Source organism: Gracilinanus agilis, chromosome 3 (assembly GCF_016433145.1).
Source record: "Gracilinanus agilis isolate LMUSP501 chromosome 3, AgileGrace, whole genome shotgun sequence".
NCBI lineage: Eukaryota > Metazoa > Chordata > Mammalia > Didelphimorphia > Didelphidae > Gracilinanus > Gracilinanus agilis.
Genome location: NC_058132.1, coordinates 11586043 through 11605107, shown reverse-complemented (window position 1 = coordinate 11605107; position 19065 = coordinate 11586043). Strand labels below are relative to the sequence as shown.

At 39.0% G+C, this 19065-nt stretch overlaps 1 protein-coding gene across 1 annotated transcript in view; it reads right to left on the bottom strand.

The window, feature by feature from the left end:
• Positions 1 to 7282: 7282 nt before the first annotated feature.
• The window catches only part of LOC123240737 (zinc finger protein 260-like), a 195229-nt gene continuing 183446 nt past the window's right edge, over positions 7283 to 19065 (bottom strand). Inside the window, exon 4 of the mRNA XM_044668450.1 lies at positions 7283 to 9072. Within this exon, the coding sequence (XP_044524385.1) occupies positions 8123 to 9072 (950 nt within the window). The 3' untranslated portion in view covers positions 7283 to 8122. The remainder of the gene's footprint in view (positions 9073 to 19065) is intronic.

The window sequence follows — 19065 nt, the reverse complement described above, 5'->3', positions numbered from 1 at the left end:
TATAATCTCTACCTTGACTATGCCCCCCCCAGAACTCTTTTGCTGAGCTTCCCCTAGCGTGCTAGAAATAAAGACTTCCTGTTGCTTGGATTGCATTGTCTCTGTGTGCTCCTTGGGTGGTCTTCCACTCAGACCCTAACACCTGCCCTCATGACTCCATCTGGAAAGACTTGCCTCAGGGGGAAAGCAATCCTGCTCCCAAAAGTTTCCTGCAGCCCAGAATTTCTTTTTCATTAAGGCCTTTCAAAACCCCAATAGTCTTTACTAGGGAGACCCACTTTCAAAACCACATAGAGTCTTTTTGCCCCAGGCCAACACAGAGAAGTGCCTTCCATGTGGCCTGAAAGTGGCTCCCTGAAAACACATTGTAGAAGCACGTGGTTCTGGCATTTTTACCCCTAGTTGGGAAAGGAAGGAAGGTTACTTTTCAAAATCTCTTAGCTAAAATTCAGGCTTTACTCTGAGAGCTTTACATACAAGAAAGTGTGCTTTATTTTGCCAAAAATAGAAAGCTTTTGCTTTCTCCTATTGTCCCTCCTAAATTTAGCCTCAAGCTAAGGCTTTTTGCCTGACCTCCACTCAAAAGCTAATGTGATTAGTGTGTGCCTGTACTTACAACAATTTTTTTTGTCTAAAGTCCTTAAAAAGTCCACACTTTAACTCTAACTCCTAGCTAGTGCATACTAGGCTAGCAATACCTACAGACAGGAAAAAATATAATTCCTGTCTGTAGGTGTTGCTAACCTTTGCAAGCATGGCCCACTCTGTGAAAGAGCAGTGCATTAACAAAGTTTTAGGATGTCTTTTCTTCCTGCCATTCCTGGATGCACTTGTCCTTGTGATTAGCTTGAGTAATCCTGAGATTCAAAGGAGAGATTCATCTCCCTACACCCCCTTGCCATTTTAGACTGCTCGGTCTCTGCAATACATCCAATATGGGGTTCCTCCACACTATGCCCAGTGTGGGTATGGGGAACCCCAAAAGTGTCACCAAAGGAATCTAGATGGATGATGATATTGGGGAGGGGAAGGAACCTTAAAGAGATTGGAGGTAAATTTCAGACTCCATTGCTGTTTCAGTTTGTTCTCCAAATAGTGAAGAAGTCTCTATAATACAGCTATCGGGATTAGAGAAAAGGACTCTTGAATTCAGTGCCTGTGTCCTGTTACATATATCATATTTGTTGATTGTTTGCTTTAAGATTTAATTCTGTTTTTTTAAGTTCACATATTAATCTAACTTATACTATTATTACATTGTCTTTATTTGTACCTCCCCCTATGATGGGACTGGAGAAACTATCATTATAAAAGTACATAAATAAATTGGACAAACGCTTTTCCATGGCAAAACCATAAGTCCTTATAGATGCTGGGTTTGTCTCCAGATCCAGTGAGGTCACGTGTTGCCTAAACGGCCTTTTGTTCCCTTTTGCCTTTGTTAATTGTCACATAGATGATGATGGAAGGACTCCATCAAACTGGTTACAACCTGTATTCAGCCCTTGGAGAATTTAATGACCTAAAAATTTCAAATTGATTTTAAGGGGCCTTCAAAATGATTTTTAGATATCTAGTAGCACCACTACCTCTGACTGATCATTTGCCTGTCTTTGAGTTGTTTGTAACAAGAAGTAAGGATCTATTTAGTAGTTGAAGTGAAGTGCAATGGCCCGATTGTATTGCCCACCTCCACATTTATAAAAATGTAATGGATGAGACACATAAAGATATGACTTTTATGGATGTTACAGTATCATATGGGAGATGGGAAGAGTTTCCTAGGGGGCATGGTATCTCTAGATGGCTTCTGAGAGGGAACATTTCCCAGGAAGCCTAGTGGTTTCTGGAAGGTTTTTATATTTGTAACTCTTCAGCTTACTCTACCCTTCCACCAAGAATGATCTAGATTCTTGGTGACATTTTAGACCCAAATGGCTTTCATCAGCAGTACAGAGGTTTGTTTTTCTGGGTTCTCCTGCCAAATTTTGAAATAATGGCAAAATAGGCTTTGTTAAAATATTTCGGCCAAGGTTGAAAGATTGGCTAGATCTGGAGAACTTGTGACAAGTATCCATAAGCTTCAAAGGCTTTTTTAAAAATGTCACACAGCAAGTCACATGAATCCTTTATAATAATGGGTTTGTTTGTTATTGCCATTCACTGGGCTTTTATGGTTTGGGAGATTTTGGAATTTCTTTGAATGTGCATTGGCTGCTATACCACTGTTTTGAAAAGCTGTTACTTGGTAAAAATAATTTGCACTCACACTGTGGATCATGGTCAAGTTAAAAAGTAAATGGATCTCATCTTTGGGTGAGAAACCTTTGTATTGCACCTCTCCTTGGCAAACACAGTGTGTCACTGATTGTGAATGATATATTTTTTATTTTTTAAAATTTTATTATTGTTTTTTCTTGTATATGCAACAGAGTATTTGAATTTTCTTTCCTCTCATTTTTTGTACTTGAAGCACATTACCAGTATTAAGTTTTTTGATTTTGCACTATTATAAGTTAACATCCATTAGCCTATTATTAATGCATACCCCAAAAGCTTTAGACTATGGAAACCTGTCACTGATTTAATATTATGGGACTTTGATTAATGATTGTGTCTAATCAGGAGAAGGGATCACAAAAGAGACATTACATAGTGCCACGAAGCACAAGGTCAAGGAAACCAACCAATCCCAATGGGATGGATGAGAATCTTCACTGAGAGAGGATTTGTTTTGTGGTTCAAGGAAGTGGCTCTTTCACAACATCAGATGCAGGATTTTCCCGTGCCAAATTCAGACAAAATACCTCTGTTTAGGTGCCATATTGGCTCTCCTATCCCTGAGAACAAAGGTAAAATGAGACCAGGGAATGGTATGTCCTGCCTGCTACAAAATCTAAGTCCCTTTTCTATCTTTCACACTGTGGCAATTTTCTGTAGTCTTGGCTTCTGATTGGGTAAGTGCATATTGGTGCAATGGTCCTACAGGCTTGTAGGACATAAATCACTTTATTAGGCCCTAATTCAAGGGCCTGTCATGGGCTTATTCTTGCTTACTCAGAATTTTTATATACTATTTAATTTTGACTTTTTTTCTTTTCTTCTTTTTTTATATTTTTAACTTCTTTTTAACAACTGATTCACATACTTCATATATCAGCCATGTATCCCTGGATGACCTGTGTGTTAGTCAAAACCCTCCTCAGAGGGGATTGTATTGTTGTCATAAAATTCTAGATTTATAAAAAAAATTTGTTTGAGTGTAATTTTTGGATAAGAAACTTGCTACCCCCCCACCCCATCCAGAAATTGAACTGTTTGGTGAAGACGTCATGGAGATGTTTGCAGAAACCTCACACTGCACCAAAAGATCCAGAATGAACTTTGGGATGTAGTGAAATTGACCCATGGGGGGTTCAACACATTTATTTTCAAGGTACACTCTTATGCCAAAGGGGACTGCCCCCTAATTAGATTTTTGTCAACACACCTAGCAGTCATTGGTTTTGTTCTCTTTCTCTTTTATTTCCCTCTTATCCCAATTATTGTAATTTCCCCTTAGAAAGTGTAATATTGTATGTACCTCTAGTTAAAGAAAGTTGATTATGTGTACTGATTCCAAGGGGAAACTAGGCATGTAAATCTGGGAGTTTCTACATGCTCATTTTCCAATGGAATCACAGGGGGGATTGTGTAATTATTATCTCCTATTCCAGGACTCCAATTCCCAGCATCCCACTTTCTTTCTCATGATATGTGCTGATGTAGGAAGGATATAAGTTTTATATAGCCCCGCCTCTCTCTCTCTCTCTCTCTCTCTCTCTCTCTCTCTCTCCTCCACTGATCAGGCGACGGCTAAAGACAGGCTTTTTGAGCAGGCAGGGTATAATAAGGGGTAAACAGGCTGATATTAGGGGAGCTGGTGGTACCAGTGAGTCACCTGGGCCAGGGAGCCTACAACTACAGTAACTGATGATTTGAGACAGCCAGGGATGTGTATGCCTGAGCTGTGATGTTGAGTCAGCCTCCCTGCTGTCTGTAGGCTCCTTTAAGGTGGAGAGGGAGGAGCCCCTCCCTGCTGGAGTGAAAGCAGTAACCAACAGGAAGTGAAGCTCTCACACTTCCTGAATAAAATGGATGCCTGGCCAATACTTCATCTGGAGACAGGTAGTTGCTATCTTCCTTCGCCTCAGCCCCTTTAGCACTGGATGATGTTATAAATAATTATAGAAGCTCACAGTATCAGATTAAGGGTTTATTTAAACACAGGAGGGAAAACTGAGAAAAGAGGGTTAGGGTCTGGAGAAGCTGTTGCTAAGGGTGACTGGCCAGTGTTGGCAGAGGGCCTCACAAGGTAAGATCAGGCTGAGGGAACCAGCCCCTCAGCCAGGGATAATTTCCACTGCCCTGATGTTAAGTAGTCCACCAGCTAGACAGATAAGGTTGATGATTAGGTTTAGGGGTGTCCCTGTTGCTAGGCTGGCCTAATCTAATTTCCTACCCATGATCCTCCTCCCTCAACCCAGGGCCCCAAGGGAAGTCCAGGGGTAGCTGGGTGTCTGGGTATGGTCAAGGAAATCAGAAGCTCCAGATTGGTTCTCCAGGGGTATTTATAGGCCCAGCTCCAACAGTCAGGTCTTGAGACTGGGACTTGCTGGGCCAAAGTTCCATTCTCCTAAGTGCCAAGATTGCTTAGGGTAATTTTGCAAATGCAAGAGATTTTGCATAAATCCTGCATTACAAGGGGAACTTACTCACGTGTTCTCAGTTTTGTTGGATCATTAGGTTTTTATACTTCTATTTCCTTTTTACTACTTCTACTTCAAACGATTATTAATTAACTTTATTAAAATAGTACTTAGAGTTATTGATATTAATTTAAATCAGTAACCTTTATTTTGCTAGATTTCTTCTTGTTCTTTTGTTCTGTTGCAGAAAATTCATTCAGAATCCCTGGAGCCCCAACTCAGTCATTTCTGAGGGCGCCAAAACCTAGACCAGGTTAACCTATGGCTAGAACCTGAGGGAGCCCCTGGAAGATATCAGTACAAGGAAATGTATAGCCAAATGGGAAGGACTTCACCAAGTCTCTGAAGACTACTGAACTGGGTTAAGTATCCTTTTTGCTCTCCTTTTTATTGCATTTTAGATTTTTACCTGAGCCAGATGCAGAAGCTGGCCTCCCCGAGTGTTCTAGTGGCAAGGTCCCTTTTAGGATTGGCAAAAAGTTTGTCCTCTAATTAGAAGAGGAATATTTCAACTGTGTTTTATTTTGCTAGGAGGTTTAATATCATATCTGTCCATTTGCGTATTTTTAACAGAATTTCTAGAGGGCTTTTCTAAGTTTGCATAACTTATATGTTCAATATCTACGTAGAATTAAAGAATGTCATTATTTCTCAAGGTGATTTCAGGAGCACTTAGGAAGGAACAGAGGAGCCTGATAATTTTTATGGATATGAGAATTAACAACAGGAGATGGTTACATTCAATCCTAAACATGTTTGGGAAGAACTGCCATTTGAGGTTAAATTGTATGGAATGCAATTGGAAGAAATGCTATGAAAAAAACTGGCTGGTGATGCAAGCAGTCTAATAGGTGCTTTCTGGTAAGGGCAGGTATTGCTCTGAATCATGGGAAAGCTGAGAGGGTGCTTGGCTGCAGTCCCTAGAAAGAAACTTCAGTTGCAGACCTGGCTGTGTGTCATTGTTTACTTAGACCAGTCATTAATTAATGTTCCTAATTGGGGGAGCATCTCCTCAGTTAAAAGTGTGTAGGAGGCTTAATTGTTGCCTAAAAGAAACACCCAGGATTCCAAAGAAGCAGCAAGCACTCGTTGTAAGCAATGCAATGGAAAGGGGAATTTAATACCTCAGCATCTGGGTAGAAAATGGTTCGCAAAGACCCCCACCCAGTGTGATCAAGAGTAGCAGAGGCAGGTTTGCAGCAACAGCAACAGCAGACACGGGAACAGCAACAGTAGGAGGAGAAGTAGCAAGGGCAGCAGAGGCTTTTAAAACTAATCTGTCTTTTTGTCTATTAAAAAAATTGCTCTACCAACTTAAGAGAGGTACAAGGGTTCTAAACAACTGACTTTTGGTCGCCACAATGTAAAATTTAAATTAGTATTCAATAACTCCAGGTATTATATTTTATAAAGTTTATTAATAATCACTTGAAGTAAAAAGAAAATAAACTAAAAGAAATAGAAGTTCAAAGATAATTATCCTATAAAAAGCAAACCCACACGTGTAGATTCTCCTAGCTGGCATAAAGCCGCATCTTCAGCCATGATCACAAGGAGAAAAGTTAGGGGCGGGGTCACACACAAACTTTATCTCAAAAACGTAAAGATGTAACATGAGACAGAAAGTGGGAGAATAGGATTTAGAGTTCTGAGAACAAATCCTAATTATACAATACAAAATAACCCCACATAAGTGATCAGCATTTTTATATATTTCCAAAAAAATCAGCAGCAAGAGTTAGAGAAACTCCATTTAAAATCATTCTAAGACAATATAAAATATTAAGACAATATTTTTTCCAAGACAAACTCAAGAATTAAATGAACACAACTACAAAACATCTTTCTCACACACAAAAAAAAACTACTTCTAAACAACTGGAAAAATATTAATTGCTCATGGGTAGGATGAGTTGTTGATATAATAAAAATGGCAATCCTACCCAAATTAATTTGCTTATTCAGTACCATTACTATCAAACTACCAAAAACCTTTTTTTAAAGAATTGGAAAAAATTATTATAAAGTTCATCTGGAAGAACAAAAGATCAAGAATATCAAAGGAACTTATAAAAAGATGTGAAGGATGGGGGCCTAGCAGTACCAGATCTTAAATTATACTAAAAAACACTAATCATCAAAACAATACGGTACTGGGTAAGAAAAAGAAGGGTGAATCAATGGAACAGACTAGGCATAAATGACCTCAGCAAGCTACTTGTTCAATAAACCAAAAAATACCAGCTTTTGGGACAAGAACTCACTATTTGACAATAACTGCTAGGAAAATTGGAAAACAGTATGGGAAAAATTAGGTTGAGATTAATTTCTCACACCTTATAAGATAAGTTCTCAATGGCTATATGATTTAGACATGAAGAGTGATATAAGCAAAATCAGAGGAATGTGAAATAGTATACTTGTCAGATCTATGGGAAAGGAAGGAAATTTAAAACCAAACAAGAGACAGGGAACATTATAAAATGTAAAATGAATAATTTTGATTATATTAAATTAAAAAGTCTACATCAGTTGTCAAGTCTTTCCAGGTTTTTCAGAGCTCCTGCTTCTCCTCATTAATGATAAAATAATAGGATTCCATTATAATCAGATACCATCATTTGCAGTCATTTCCCAATTGATTAGTTTCCTCTTGATTTCCAAGATTTTTGTGGTCCCAAAAAGAGTCCCTTTTAAGTGTTTTGTATTTTTAATATATATGTCTTTTTCTTTTATGTTTTTTTAAGCCTTTTGGATATAGTTCCAAATTGCCTTTTCCAGAATGGTTGAATTAGTTCACAACAATCCCAAAAGTTCATTCTTCTTCAATCTTCACATCTCCTTCACGTTTTGCACTTTCCTTTTCTGTCATAACAACCAATCTAATAGATGTGGGCTGGTCCCTCAGACTTATTATTTGTACTTCTCCAAATGAGAGTGATCATCCTCCTCCTAAGAAAAACACATCAACTTGAGCGCAGTCATTAGATTTTGTTGCACTATGAATCCTCTGACATGAATTAAGAGATGATCTCTGGCTGAAAGCTTTCCTATAGGGAACCCATATAGAATTGATCTGTTCAGAAGACATTTTCTCCTCCTGAAAAAGCTCTGGATTCTCCATTTCAATGTCTTTCTTCACTCGTGAGAGGAATAAGATTTCTTTCCAAAAGGAATTCTCGCTTGGGAATAAGAGATGAGTATTGCCTGAAGGCCTTATCACACTGATCACATTCCTAAAGTTTCTCTCTAGTGTGGATCTTCTTATGTTAAATAAGCTAAGACTAGCAATTATAAGCTGAGCCTCACTTATGAGGTTTTTCTCCAGTGGGGACTTTCTGACATGAAGCAACTGTGGAGCATTATGAGAAAGGCTATCCGAATTTATTACATTCATAAGATTTCTCTTCAGTGTGGTTTCTCTGATGTATAACAAGATAACGCCTCCGTGTGAAAGCCTTTCCACACTGTGTACATTCATAAGGTTTCTCTCCAGTGTGGATTCTCTGATGCGCAGCAAGAGAGCTACTCTGCGTGAAAGGCTTTCCACATTCTGTACATTCATAAGGTTTCTTCCCAGTGTGGATTCTCTGATGTGCAGCAAGAGAGCTACTCTCTGTGAAAGCCTTTCCACATTGTGTACATTCATAAGGTTTCTCTCCCGTGTGGATTCTCTGATGTTTAACAAGACTACTCTTCACTGTGAAAGTCTTTCCACACTGTGTACATTCATAAGGTTTCTCTCCAGAGTGGATTCTCTGATGTGCAGCAAGACTTGCCCTGTGTATGAAAGTCTTTCCACACTGTGTACATTCATAAGGTTTCTCTCCAGTGTGGATCCACTGATGTGCAGCAAGATGGCCCCTCTGTGTGAAAAGCTTTCCACACTGTTTACATTCATAAGGTTTCTCTCCAGTGTGAATTCTCTGATGTGCAGCAAGATGGCCCCTCCATGTAAAAGGCTTTCCACACTGTGCACATTCATAAGGTTTTTCTCCAGTATGGATTCTCTGATGTGCAGCAAGATCGCCCCTCCATGTGAAAGGTTTACCACACTGCGTACATTCATAAGGTTTCTCTCCAGAGTGGATTCGCTGATGTTTATCAAGATTACCCCTCTGTGTGAAAGCCTTTCCACACTGTGTACATTCATAAGGTTTCTCTCCAGTGTGAATTCTCTGATGTGCAGCAAGCTTACCCCTCTCTGTGAAAGCTTTTCCACATTGTGTACATTCATAAGGTTTCTCTCCAGTGTGGATTCTCTGATGTCTAACAAGATTACCCCTCTGTGTGAAAGCCTTTCCACATTCTTTACACTGATAAGGTCTCTCTCCAGAGTGCATTATTTCATATGAACCAAACTCAGAGTTCTGACTGAAAGTTCTTCCACCTTTACTACTCACAGAAAGCATCTCTACATGTTTACTTTTTCGATGTCCTGTAAGGTCTAAACTCAAGCCATAGGGGACTCTCCCTAGGTTATCTTGATACATGGACATTTCAGTAGCCTTCTCATGCGACTGATTAAATCCAACTTCTTCAGGAAAGCATTCGGTGTATTCACTATCGAGACAACAGTCATCGTCTGAGGTGAATTTCTTATACTTATTTAGGACTGAATCTTGGCTGAATTTCTCTGCAACTTCATCAAATTCACAGTCACTCTTTGGATTTTTATTTACCTTGATATTAGAGTCACAGATTTCTCTCAAAATGAAGTCACAGGGACCCTTATTCATGCCTCTTGGAGAGCCAGATCCTTCCACAGAAAGGCTCAGCTTTGTAGACATCGCCTTTGCTTCAAAATTAGTCTCTGCCTCTGAAGAAAAAAATGATATAAGTACAAAACAAAAGGGGACATACAAACATGCCGAATATAAGTTCTTTCCTTTAATGGCATTAAGTAAACTAATTTTTACTCTATTTCCCAAGGCGAAAAGGAGTTTTCAAACTTAAATGAGCGGAACCAGACTTTAGATACACCATTTGGTCATCACTGCAAGATGAAAGATTTTAGAAATGCTTTCCCATATAATAAAAATAAAACTTCACAATGAATCTGTGATACAGATAAGACCAAGACTCATCATATTTCACAACTCATGTCATATGTAAAGAATGGAGAAGTGGCCTGACCAACTTCCTTGCAAGTAGACTACAACTCAAACCCTTGTGCTTAAGCATGCTTTGTTCACAGTATAAAACAATCTTTGTCCATTGCCCTTTCTGTCTTTCCTTTCAAAGTCATTCATTGATTAATCTTATAATTTTGTCAATCTTAGGCAACCTTCCAGATATTTCATTCCCATCATTTTGGATGCACTATGACATGGTCATTCTGGGTAAATTTTATATGCTCAGCTGAGAAACAACTTCACTCTTTTTAACTCTCATTTAGAAATTTTCAAAGGGCAATATAAGTTTTCTTCTTTTCTTTACAGATATTATGCCATTCAGGGCAGACATACTAAATATTCATCTTATTTTACATCTAACATATTATTATGTCTCCTACTCTACACTGAGTCCATCATGCATCAGTCAGGAAATGAACAGTTGGTCAGGGTTGGTCCGCCAGATCCCAAGTCTAGCCCTTCCTTCACTACAACAGATAAGTCTTTTGGGGGTAACAGCCGTTATAAACCTGCTTTCACCTCACTCCCATGGACAGGAGATCTTTGTGCCTTTTTTTCTCTAGCAGTTATGGTGATTACCCTCATGAATAATAATCATATAAAGCTACAACCTCAAAATAAAATTTGAGAACAATAAGTGCATCAAAATCATATGCATTTTATGAAAATAATGATAACTATGAACTTCTTTAATTAGTAGAGCACATAAAGCAGCTATTTTAAAATACTTATTGCCTTCCTTTTCATTCCTAACACCATGCCAGGAATTTGAGGGAAGAATGAAGGAGGAATAAGGATAAACTTGCTAGGGTAGGCAGAATTAGAGATTGTGGGATAGTTTTATACTTCTTTTTAAATTTCATATCCATATTATTTATTTTTTGAAGTGAATAATTAATATAAAACCACAACTTCCAAACAAAAACACAAATAAACAAGTGAAAAATTGTATGCTCTCATCTGCATTCCAACTCCAACAGTTCTTTCTCAGGAGGCATCCTTCAAAATTGTACTGGATAATTGTATTGCTGAGAGTAGCCAAAACTGTCACAGTTGAACATTCCATAACATTACTGTTATAGTGTATAATGTTCTCCCGGTTCTGCTTATTTACCTCTGCATCTGCTCATGGAGGTCATCCCAATACTTTCTGAAGCCATCCTGTTCATCATTTCTTACAACATAGTATTACATTACTCTCATATACAACAATTTGTTCAGCCATTTGTCAACTGATAGACATCCCTTTGATTTCCAATATTGTCCTTCAAGTAGGTTCTTTCCCTTTTTTTCTCATCTCTTTGGGGCACAAACTTAGTAGTGTTATTACTGGATCAAAATCTGCCTATAGTTTTCTTTCTCTGTTTTTCTTCCTCCTGGCTCATCCATCAGCATCCTATTTACATCACACTAAAAAACTTTATAGGACTGCTTTTCCTATTTTGCAAAACCATTTAAATAGTAATTAGATTAATGCTCTATTTTGTTTGCCCTTTTTTCCTTTGAAAACAAACTTCTAGTCTTATTTATTATTAGTTCAAAAGTTCTTTTACTTTCAATTTTATTCATTTCCATTTGATTTTTTTGATTTCTAATTTCATCTTTACTTGGATTTTTAATTCATTCTTCATTATTTCACTCTATGTTATTAATATAAGTATTCATGGACATAAATTTTCCCTCAAGCACTGCTTTGGTTACATCCCACAACTTTTGATATGTTGTCTCCTTACTGTCATTCCTTTTATGACATCATTGATTGCTTCCATCATTTGTTCATTGACCCATCCCTTTTGACCAATTAGATTATTCAGTTTCCAATTAATTTTAAACTTTTCTTTTGTAAGAAGGAAAATGGGTTGCAAATAGGTAAAAGAGACTGATGATATTGAATTCTGGAACAGTGGGAAAGGTTAAAGTTGGACACCAGCAGTTACTGGGGGCTCTTAGACTTCCTGTTGCTGGGACTGTCTGGAGCTGGAATTTCCTCTCTATCTTTGTGATCTGAGGAGGTTTTGCTTTCTGATCCCCCAAAGCTGAAAATACCAAATCTGGTTTTCCTGTCTGAAGAAACTCTTTATTGCTTGAGATTCAACAGTGTTTCCAGCATACAGAAAGTGTTCCCAATTGCTCTGAAGATCTGTGATCGGCTAACCTGTACAAACTTTCTGTGGTGGGGAGGCCAGAAACCAACTAAGTCCTAACCCTACCAGGGTTGAACTCTGATATAAAGGGTTCACCATGAATCTACTCAGAAGACTTATTTATCTTGCAAAAGTAATCAGGGAGGATTAAAGAGAGTCAGGTTAGCCAGATAACCCTGGGAATTTAGAGTCAGGTTGAAGGCAAAAGAAGAAATCTCCATGTGGAGATCTTAGAGAGTAGATGATGAGCTAGAACCCTTAGAGTGATGGAATCCTAATTCCTTAATCTTTCTCTTCATATTATAGTGTTTCCAACAATAAATTCCTAAACTTTAAAAAAAATTCTCTCTGGGAGCTTGAGCAACACACTCCTCACACTGAAGCAGGTTTATAGGCCTCCCTCACCATGAGGTATCAAGGAACGAGCTTAACTCTAGTATCTATTATCAACATCATCCATCAAGGATCTACATATTTCACTTTCCATTAATTCTTATTAACAATATTTTCATTGGATTATGATCTGAAAAGGTTGCGATTATTACTTCTGCTTTTTTGCATTTCATTCTGATGTTTCTATGCCATGGCACATGGTCTTTTGCATAATTTCCACGTACACCTGAATAGGAGATATATTGCTTTTCCATTTAATTCCGTTTGCTCCAGATACCTAATAAATATAACTTGTCTAAAATTTCATACACTTCCTTAATTCCTTTCTTGTTTATTTTTTGGTGAGAGTTCTGATAAAGAAAGGTTCAGATCCCCTACAAGTATAGTTTTATTAGCAATTTCCACCTTATTCTCCTTTAGATTCTACTTTTAAAATCTGGAGGCTTTATCAGCTGGTGCATATATGTTAAGAACTAATGTGGTCTTATTATGTAGACTACCTTTTTTATCAAGATGTAATTATCAACCTTATCTCTTTTAATCAGATCTATTTTTGCTCTAGGTTTGTCTCACATCATAACTGCTACTCCTGCTTTTCTTACTTAAGTTGAAGTCCAATAGTTTCTTCCTCCATCGCCTTCCCTTTATTCTCTTGTATCCCTACCTTCAAGGAGTGAGCATGGGAGGCACTAATGAAGGCTCAATAAGGGTGCAGGTTCTTTTGCCCAGTTATGGGATATGAAGCAGCATGTAAAGGAAGGATTTTCTGCATCCCCCTTTGCCCAGTCTCCCATCTAATTCCTCTTTGTCCCCAGAAATAGACTCTTTCTACCTATCTTTCAAGTTGTTTTCCTCAGGAGTTTCACCTTAGTCACCTTACTCTGATCCTTGTTCATTCTGTGGCTCTAGAATTCTAGAACTCTTTTAAGGTTTGTTTGAGATTCTCAGGATCCAGCTTTGGATTCTACTCTGCTCCTTCTTGGCACTCCCTCTCCCATTAATACTTTTTAACAAAAAATTCTCTCTAAATACCACTCATGTCAAATGGAAAAGGGTTGCCTTCACAAGAAGAATGTCTTCAATGGACATCTGTAAGGAAAATCTGCCTTGGTATTAACAGAGAAATTGCACACAAAATTCAGGTCTGCTTAGAAGGTCGACTAGATGACTTTTCTGATTAAATTCAGGAATGTAAATCTGTAACATTGTTTTAAGTTTTCAACTAAAGCTACCTAAAATAGAAGAGAGACAATTTCAGGGGCAAGAAAGAAAAGTTCCAGCTTCCCATCACAAAATTCAAACTTTTTTTTTTAAAATAAAACCAGGCAGGAGAAACCTATGCAGAGATCAGCAGTTTTGCTTTTTTTAATCATTGACAAAGGCTTAAAATCCTGTGGAATCCATGGAATGAAGACATTCCCTTAATGGCAGATTCAGAGTTAACGTAAGAAATGGTCCTTACCCACAAAGAGTAGATTTTGCACATTCTCCAGCATGACCTCCCTGTACAGCTCTTTCTGAGAAGGGTCCAACAGGCACCACTCCTCCTGGGTGAAGTCCACAGCCACATCCTTGAATGTTATTGATCCCTAAACCAGCAAAAGTCACAAGATTTAGAGCTGAGCCTGTAGAATTCATCCAATCCAGTCCTCATCAACTAACTTGAGAAACTGAAGCACACAAACTCTTCACCTTGAAGAATGTCAAGAGCCAGCTCTGGACACTAGTAATTCAGAGCCCAATGGGATACTGACAAAGACATTTTGTGTCTGAAGTGAGAATCATGTTGGAAGGGTAAAGATTGTAGGTGTCTGACTCTGAAATTCTTTTCCCTATAGAATTAGGGAGAGGATATGTGTACTCTGAGGGAGGTAAGAGATTCTGAAGAGAGAAGGTGATCTGAAATCCCTCCTCATCACAACTCTCAGAATTCATTTAGTAAGAACATTTTTTTTAAATTAGTGAGAAGGAAGTAATTACTGAGTATTCTGGGAAAAAATATTACCTATAAGGAGGGAAAAACGAAAAAGGAATTCTCTACTTAATTTCCTAAAAGGCTGAAAGACTCTTATCTAGCTGAAAGCATAAGGAGGATTCCAGAGTTATATGGGATCAGACTCTGATTCTAGCTAAGTGAAGAACAGTCTTTTGTTGTTATAGTGAGCATTTGGCAAAACACTGGGTATGATGTGCCAAGACATCCTGTTTTTGCCTCATGATAAATGTCATTTCTTACTAGAAAATATCCAGTCATTTTATATTTAGTTACAGAAGATTAAATTGATGAGTAAAGACAGGGATGTTCATCTTATAAAAAGATAATATTTGATTAATTGAGGTTGGGGCCTGAGCTTATTCATAATAAAGACATTGACTGCAATGACTGAAATTCTCAAGAGGCAGAATTTCTTCATTTTTAATTAATTTATGAATCAACTGGTCATTTAATGTGGTCAGTTCAACCTCTCCACAATATAAAGAAAGAAAAAAGGCAATTCCGCTAGCACTGGTATTTTCTCTTTATCTCTCTCTCTTACAATCTATCTATCTATCTATCTATCTATCTATCTATCTATCTATCCATCTATCCATCTATCCACATATAGAGGTGGTATTGATACACAAACACCTTAAGTCACAAGCAATCTGAGATACCAGCCTTCATAATCGGGATTTTTTGCTTTAACTCATGAGTGGATATTTCAATCACAAGCTTCCCACTGTGGGAGAAGCCCAAGGGTGGATGAAGTAATCAGTACAAGTGAGATAAAGGAAAGGATGAGGATTTGGGAGAAAATTAAACAGTTTATTCAAAAGACATACCCAGAAAAAGTTGCAACAGGTCCTGCATTGGAGCTGTGTAATGACACTTGTTTCACACATTATTGAAACGTTCTGAAAGGGAGGAAGAAACAAATGTAAGGGTTAAATTAAGGAGTTCGACAAAGTGAGGAGAGCAGCTTAACAGAAACTTTTTTTAATTTAAGAAAGAAGTTCAGATAGATAGAAAAAAGTGAGATTATTAATCTTATACCCCAGTGATTCCCAAATTGGGCACCACTGCCCCCTGGCGAGTGCTACAGCGATCCAGAGGGGCGGTGATAGCCATAGGTGCATTTATCTTTCCTATTAATTGCTATTAAAATTTAAAAAAAAAATGAATTTCCAGGGGCGCCAAGCAATATTTTTTCTGGAAAGGGGGCGGTAGGCCAAAAAAGTTTGGGAACCACTCTTATACCCTATAAATATACCTAAAATTTCCTAAAACTACCTTTAACTGTCTTCTGAGGACAGGTTCTTCTGCCTGGCATGCCAGGTCTATCTAACCTATTCTATCTCTAAATTATTCACTAACTACGTAACTCCCTAAAATAATAGACAGCCACCACTCACTCACTTCTTCAATCTGTTTTCTATAATAGCCCTTTGCCTCTGAGACAGACTTCCTGCTCTCTCGAGATGCCAGAGGAAAAAGATCTCCAACTGTCAGCAGCTGCTTCCTTTATCTCCTTACTGACCAACTGTCCCAGCTAACTTCCTGTCAGGGGCCAGGAACTTCCTACTTCCTCTCCTCAGGCCTGGTCTCCCTGGTAACAGAATCTTTAGCTCTGGCTCACTGACTCCTGTCAGTTCTGATCTACTAAGAAACCTGCTCTCCAGCCCCTGAAGGACACAGAGGGAGAGATTAAAAAAATCCTTTTAACACAAACTTCAATGGAAAGAAGAAACAGCCTCTAAGTGAAATCGAGGAAAGTGTGTCAAAACAGCCAAAATTCAATAAAGAAAATGACGATAATTAAGTAAAAAAAAGAGCAGCTAAATTCAGCAATACATATCACAAGTAATGTGTAAAGTCAATTTTGCATTTAAATGTAGCATTACATGTGTAGAGAGTAAATTGGTTATAAGGGATAAAAATTAAAGGTTGGACTAAATTTATGTGAAATGTGGTCACTAAAATTATTACTCCAGTCAGAATGACTTTTTATGGTAGTTTATTTATAAAAGGAGAAAGACTGAAAGCAAGGAAAGAGAGATAAATGCTCCAGACTGGTCTGAAGTAGGCAGGGCTTCAAAGGCCCCAACAAAAGGGCCCAGGAGGTAACTTAAACAAGGGTTTTTACTACTAGACCTCCTCCAAGATGAGGGGTCTCTCTGAAAAAGCCAGGAAAGGGAATCAGCCTTTTTCACTCACCCACGTGGTCCAAGTCCTAAAGGAAAATTGAAGAGCAGTCTGAGTTCCCAAGCCAGAGCTCCTTCAAGGTCAAATTTGAAGGTGAAAGATGTATTAAGCGATAGCACACGAAATGAAAACCTTTCCCACCAGCATCTTCATCTGTCCTTGAAGGTAAATAACATTTCAAAAGCAAGTTTATTTCTTTACATTCTTATTATCTATAAATATATTTATTTTATGTATAATGTACATTTCTGTTTTAAAAACAATAAACTCTGTGTGGTTTTGGGGGACAGAACATATTAATTCTCAGATTCATCAATAACCACTGAGGAAGAGGACTTAGGAGACCTCAACTCGCCCCCTCAATACTTCTTCATAAGAAAAGCAGGTCCTCTTCCATACAAGGAAGTTGTATCAGTTCAAGCTTTCCCCAGCCTGGTGGCTGGTCCAGCACACATTCAAAACGGGTCCAAGTAGGGCTTGCCAGTCCTACCCTTAATCCATTTATCACAACAATAAAAGGGAGGCTCTGCCCTAGTTCTACAATGTCCCTGGAAGGGCACAGCAAGTCTGGAGTTTCCACCTTGGCCAGGCTAAAGGGATATTTATTCCACAAAAATATCACAATTTAACACTAATTTTCAAAAAGTTTATTTATGAAAAACAAAGGATCTAAGCCAAGCCCTGCAACTATGCAAACCTGGGGAACACGGCTCAGGAGAAGACGGTAAGAGGCAGACTGAGGAATAACTGGCTGGCGGCCCGAATAACTGGCTGGCGGCCCGTAGCTCCCAGCACCTAGGCAATGGCTGGCAGTCGCCACGCAGACCAGAGCTGAGCTGTGAGCAGGGGCAAAGAGCCAGCAGGACCCTCACAGCCAGAATCGGGGCTGCCCCCATAGATGCCAGCATGTGGAGCTGTAGGCCGCTCCTCTCTCCAACACCACCCCCTCACCTAAGCCAAGGCTGGGCCACGAGAGGCCAATCTTACCCCAAGCCAGGCAGTGGGCAGAGCAGGGGCAGGAACGGCCACGACAAAGGGACAAACAGAGAGACTGACCTGCTCTGTTCTCTATTTTAGAACTAAAAAGGCTTATAAAAAGGTTCTAGTGGTTGCTACATGAATAAGAGAGGAAAGACAGACAGACAGACATGGAAGTCTCTTCTCAAACAAGCCACATGAGTGCTCAGGGCTCTCTCAGCCACCGTCCTATCACCTCTGCATCCAAGGGAATTAAAAAAACACTTCCTGGAAGCCCTTCCTAAACCTCCTCCTTTAGTCCCGGGTCAGTCGCCTTTCCTTTCCAGGTCACTGGCCCAGCTCCCTTCTCCTGGAACCTCCCTCTGTAGCGCTCTCAGGGACACACATGATTTCTGGGGGGAGGCTTCCTTTTACACATGAGAAAGAGAAAAAATGGAAGAGCTTCAATATGGTCAAATGGCAAATATGCCTAAATGGAAAGAGGATATCTGTAAGCCTTAAAAAGTGTTATCAATTATCGTAGCAGCCAGAGGTCCACACAGAGGGTGCATGGGAAGCTGTCAAAGAAATTTTAAAAACAAGGGGTGAAAAAAGAGGATAAAACTAAGAGAAATGGGAAAAGAGGTAAAATCTATCACATAAAGAAACACTTGCAGTAGAAGGGGAGAAGACCAAAAAAATGGAAGGGAGGAAGAGGCTGGTGATAGGTAATATTCACACCTCACCTTCCCTGGAACTGGTTCAGAGAGGGAAGAACAGGCAGACCCATCGGGGGACAGAACTGTCTCTTGTCCTATAGAGAAGTACAAGGTAATAAGAAATGGGAGTTGGAGGGGAGGGAGAATTTACGGGACGTTCAAAAGGCCCTCTAGTAAAAAGGGGGATAAGGAGGGGGTGAGGGGAGTAATACAAAGGAGGGAAAAGGGGGGAGACTGACAAAGTGAAACACTAGAGGGGAGGGAAAGAGTGAAAGGAGGAAGACAAAATGGAGGGGAATACACAGACATGATCATGACTATGAATGTGAATGGGCTGAACTCACCCATAAAAAGGAAGCAAAGAGCAGAATAAATTAAAAGGCAGAATCCCACAATATGTTGTCCACAAGATACAAGTTTGAGGCAGGTAGATACACTCAGGGTAAAGGTAGGAGGCTGCAGCAGAATCTATTGAACTAAGAAGGCAGGAGGAGCAATCATGATCTCAGACAAGCTAAAGTAAAAATAGATTTGACTAAAACAGATAAGGAAAGCAATTATATCTTGAAAAAATAAATAATGAAGAAATATCTGGGAGACAGCTGGGTAGCTCAGTGGATTGAGAGCCAGGCCTAGAGAGGGGAGGTTCTCAGTTCAAATCTGGCCACAGACACTTCCTAGTTGTGTGACTCACTAGGCAAGCTCTGGGAGCCATCAAAATTCACACTGTATGACAGTCACATATGGGTCCTAAAGCCTGCAGAGCAGGTCAAAGGGAGGATGGAT